The following is a 5242-nucleotide window of genomic DNA, read 5'->3' as shown; positions in this document are numbered from 1 at the left end:
CATCCAGCCAAGATACACAAAAAGGATTTGGGCAAAGTATATGCCTAGAAACAGCCTAAATGTAGGAAGCCATAATTATACTTTGATGAAAACAAAATACTTGGATGTTTATTGTGAAAGAAGTTCCATGAAAAATTAAAGTCTTATGCTTGATAGGTGAACTGAGTTCTTGGTATTGTTAGTATCTCAGTTGCAATTTATATGTGTTGTCTGGATTACACTTGCTGCAGGGAAAACTAGCTTAGTGCAGCTACAGTAGGAATATGTTTGCTTTAATCCATTCTGGCAATATCTGGAATGGGATGTTTGTCCTGTCCCATCAGTATTGGATTTCCAATTGATTATGTACCATCAACTCATTTATGACTCCTAGTAACTAATTGTATTTTCTAAAAGAGGAAAGATCTTAGTCCCAGAGGATTTTAAAGTAGGTATAGGATATGTAATCTATATTAAACTCGAGCTGGAAATATTCATTTGGACAAATCCCAGAATGCTATAAATATACAACAACAACAACAACAATAATAATAATAATAATAATAGTAATAGTAAAGTTGGAAGGGACCTTGGAGGTCACTGAAGTCTAAACCAAAATCTTTAAGGATCTGTAATACTGGGTTTCACAATATCATGCAGTTAACACTTCTTACCAAACTTTCACAGATGCATCTTACATATTTTGTTTATTATATTTTTACTGCCAAGAGAATAAGTAGTAATATATTAAAAGCTGCAACTGAACTATCACATTCATTTGTAAGTTTCAATCTAAGTATCATATTATCATCTTGAAAGCCATTTTTGGTCTTGATCTCCATATTTCAGGCATTAAGAAGTGCTGTCTTCTTAGTGCAGTCATGAATACTAGAAATTGTCTTGCATGACAGTGATCCATGTTTCAAAAATGCAAAATTCTAGGAATGTAAAAAAAAAATATATCTGAGGACCAGATTTATCCATTTTTTTCTGATAAAGAAACACTACAAAAACATTGAATTTGTTACAAAAGGTGCACTTGGGAATAAAAGTCTTGAAATCGATTTCTATCTACCTTGCCTTCGTTTAAAACATTGTTAGGGTTACTTTAATATAAAGAAAAGGAACTGAATCATAGTCAATTAAATAAAAAAGAATGACATCAGGAAATTTGCTTAAATGTATTTCAAGTTATGGTAAAGCAGTAGAAGTTTGTGTACAAAAACTCCGTTTGAAGAAAAGAATCTCACTTGTGCAGTTGAGCTGCATATCTCTACAAATTATTTCAAGACTTTTTTTTTCTTGTAATTCTGTTGTGTCACAGTTGGTCAAAGCATTATGTCGGAATTTGTTTTCATGACATTGATAGATAGATAGTTAGATAGATGGCACAACCTCTTGAGGTTTATAGTGATTTTCTATATTCTGTTTTGAGTCCCCCTTAGCTGTTTTTTCAAATTAAATTGTGAGAACTCCATGTCACAGAATATAGATGTTCTTGTTTTGCAGATGATCAAAAACAAAGATCCCACATCACCTACACAACGCTATATTGATAGCAAGGTCGTGAAAACAAGAGCTGAGGGTGAATGGTTATCATTTGATGTAACTGAGGCTGTACATGAATGGCTCCATCACAAAGGTGATAGTAATTAATTATTTTAGAGTTAACCTGTATTAAATTTGAACAGTTTGAAGTCTTGCCTGACCTGATATAAGGTAAATTTTCTTTCTCTTATATTTTGCAGACAGGAATTTGGGACTTAAGATCAGTTTACATTGTCCGTGCTGTACATTTGTGCCTTCAAATAATTATATTATCCCAAACAAAAGTGAAGAATTAGAGGCAAGATTTGCAGGTAATGACTAAACATTTAAAAATAAAGTAATTGTGTAATAAATGTGAAATGTTTCATTAGATCTTATAATATGTCCAGTACTGCTAAACTCAACTAATGAAGGAAAATATGGAGTGTCAGATGGTATGGGAGAAGATCTACTTAAACAATTGCTTTAGAAATCTGGTGTAGCATTCTATAAAAATTGCTGAACATACCTTTGTTCAAAGTAGTTAGTATGATAATGAATTAGAACATGTTTAATGAGATATTTCTTAGTATAATTGTCTTTCTAACTTCATTAGTACTCATGCAAATCTTTCTGCCTTTGTGATCTTTGTGTATTTGTCTTGCAACTTGCTTAGGGATCCTCAATTTTGAGCATCCAGCCATAACTCTTTTAGTGCCAATAGACATCAGCACTCATGCTCAGAGAATCAGAATGTAAATGACTAATTTAAATACTGTCCATTATCTAACTAGTGACCTTACATGTATGTGAAAGGTACATTCAAGCATACTAATGGCGTCTATATCATAATGCAGGTAACTAGATTCACATGTTATCTGTGTTAACTACTTGTGTTATAGTCCCTGCTTCCCTGAGACTGATTCTCTAGCTGCTTCTTTTAGATCTCCATCTCCCCTGGATCTAAAGTGACACACTATTGTCTATGGCCCTACATTGAAATGAATTAATATTTGCTTGGGATTAAATAAATATTATATGGATAATTATAATAATTGTGGGATAAGGAAAACTATAACCCATCATATGACTAATAATTGATATGAATGAAGCAAGTGTTCCTGATCTGAAATGATGCAGAGATAATAAGAATATAGGGTATTTCATTCAATGTAGGTCCCTGATTCCCACATTCATGTATCAGCATGTCTTAAATCAGCCCAGCTGATGCCAGCACACCTGATTATTCTATGATTTGAGTTTCTTGTGAAGAGATACTTTATATAATTTGTTCCAAAAAAATCAACACAATATTTATTACCAAAATGTATTTTTTAAAGGTATTGATGACCACCCTTATTCCAGTGGTGAGAAAGCTTTAAAGTCGAGTAGGAAAAAATACAGTGGGAAGAGCCCACATCTTCTGCTAATGTTATTACCCTCCTACAGACTTGAGTCGCAACAATCCAGTCGGCGGAAGAAGCGTGCTTTAGATGCTGCTTATTGTTTTAGGTAATTACATTATAAGATGTTATAGATTTTTATGCATGCATAAAAATATTAATGCAGTCCATTTTTTTAAAAAAAATCTGCTTTTTATTTATAATTTTAACAGCATTTTATTGAAAGGAATATGTCACTTCCCATCCCCATCCCGCCCACATAATTTTGGATAAAAGTTTGTATTTCTCTGGATTTGTTCCTCAAAGTCTTGAAGGGCTACAGCTGCTGAAGGACTTGGAGGGGCTGCTTTGAAGAAGACCCTTTCTTCAGGATAGTTGGCCAAGAAACCATTGAGCAGCTGCTTCATAACTTCAACAAGCATATCAAGAATTCGGCAAGGGGCTTCATACACATCAGATTTTATGTTCAGCCCTAAATCTCATTTGTTCATTTTCTGGCATTTTATACTAACTGCAATTGAACTGAAGAATAACATTTGCTTTTATTAGCACCTTTGTTAAAATCTCTGTCACATTTTGGCTGTATTTGCTAGTTCAAAAGGTAGGCTATCTCCAATTTGAAAAATTAAACAAATAGAATTGTTATGCTCTAGTAAAATGTCTCAAATGTATAGAACAAGAGCATATGTTCAGAATCATGTAATAATTGAGCAGCTGCTAATGTAGTGCCAGAAATCAGAAAATGTGGCTGAAGGTCGGTCCTGTGCTTGGAATCAGTTAGCATCTGAATGGGGAGGAATTGAAGCTCGATTGCGTCCAGAGACAGTGGCTTTTCAAAGCCTTCTGATGTCAGCATATTCCATTTTTGAAAGGATTGCATTTCCTGTGCAAAACTGGCTTGTAATAGGGGGATTTTCCTGGACTCACAAGCCCAGGAGAAGAATTAGGTGGCAACAGGGGCTGTAGGAAGACCTTTCTATCACCCCATCTTGTGCACTACTTGTGACCTTTCCTGGTTCAGGAAGTGCTACTAACTATTACTCATGCTTTGATCTTCTCTCATTCTGATTATTGCAATAGACTATTTGAAGAGCTAGAAGCTGGTCCAGAAAGCAGAGGCTCATGGAAACCAGTTAATTTGCCCACATATCACAAGTACTTCAAGGTTACCAATTGGCTTCCAGCTACAATTTATTCTATTCTTCTCCTTTAAAAGCATATGTGACCCAGTCCTAGATATCCAGAGGTTCAAAACAATTTTGGTAGCTGATGCCTGTATAATAAGATCTATAAGGGAAAGCTTCCTCTAGATCAGGAGTCCCCAACCCCCGGGCCTTGAGCTGTTCCCAACCGGGCCCAGAAGTGGCAGGTGAGCACATGTGTGAGCAGTGGGTAAGTGCTTGTGCTTCATTTGCACAAGCAACAGGCACAGGTGCCAGCCGCTCATGCAAATGGAGCTGTGGGCGCATGTGCTTACCCACCATATGTGTGGAACCATCCCTCCCTCCCGCTGGTCTGCAAAGCTGGAAAGGTTGGGGAACTGTGCTCTAGATCTCTATTCATAGGAAGTATCACTTGTAGGAACCACAGAGTTGCCCTTTCTGAATCATTGTCCCCTTTCTATGGAACACCATTCCATCTGAGATTAAGTTGGCCCCAATTGGGTTCTTTTAACATCAAGAAAAATGAGCTTTTTGGCAAGCCCTTCAGGTTTGTTGGGGTTGTATTTTATGGCTGTATTTTGTTTTGAACCTATTACTTAAATTATAAATTCATGTATTTATTTATTTACTCATTAAGAAAATATATATGACCGTACAACTCATAATAATAATAATAATAATAATAATAATAATAATAATAATAATAATAATAATAATAATAATAATAATAGTAGTAGTAGTAGTAGTAGTAGTAGTAGTAGTAGTAGTAGTAGTAGTAGTAATGTTGGAAGGGACCTTGGAGGAAACCTTATACCATTTCAGACAAATGGCCGTCCAGTCTCTTCTTAAAAACTTCCAGTGTTGGAGCAGGTTGTTCCACTGATTAATTGTTCCTTAGTTCTAGGTTGCTTCTCTCCTTGATTAGTTTCCATCCATTGCTTCTTGTCCTGCCTTCAGGCGCCTTGGAAAATAGCTTCACTCCCTCTTCTTTGTGGCAGCCCCTGAGATACTGGAACACTGCTATCATGTCCCCCCCTCGTCCTTCTCTTCATTAAACTAGACATACCCAATTCCAGCAGCCGTTCCTTATATGCTTTAGCCTCCAGTCCCCTAATTATCTTTGTTGCTCTTCTCTGTACTCTTTCTAGAGTCTCAACATCTTTTTTACAT

At 35.7% G+C, this 5242-nt stretch overlaps 1 protein-coding gene across 1 annotated transcript in view; it reads left to right on the top strand.

Annotated features, from left to right (window-relative positions):
* The window catches only part of TGFB2 (transforming growth factor beta 2), a 79656-nt gene that overhangs the window by 67636 nt on the left and 6778 nt on the right, over positions 1-5242 (top strand). Inside the window, exons 3-5 of the mRNA XM_015822832.1 lie at positions 1489-1621; positions 1728-1838; positions 2847-3018. Of these exons, the coding sequence (XP_015678318.1) occupies positions 1489-1621; positions 1728-1838; positions 2847-3018 (416 nt within the window). The remainder of the gene's footprint in view (positions 1-1488; positions 1622-1727; positions 1839-2846; positions 3019-5242) is intronic.

Source organism: Protobothrops mucrosquamatus, unplaced genomic scaffold, assembly GCF_001527695.2.
Source record: "Protobothrops mucrosquamatus isolate PMUCROS unplaced genomic scaffold, P.Mucros_1.0 scaffold1689, whole genome shotgun sequence".
NCBI classification, from domain to species: domain Eukaryota; kingdom Metazoa; phylum Chordata; class Lepidosauria; order Squamata; family Viperidae; genus Protobothrops; species Protobothrops mucrosquamatus.
This window is presented reverse-complemented; position numbering and strand designations above follow the sequence as displayed.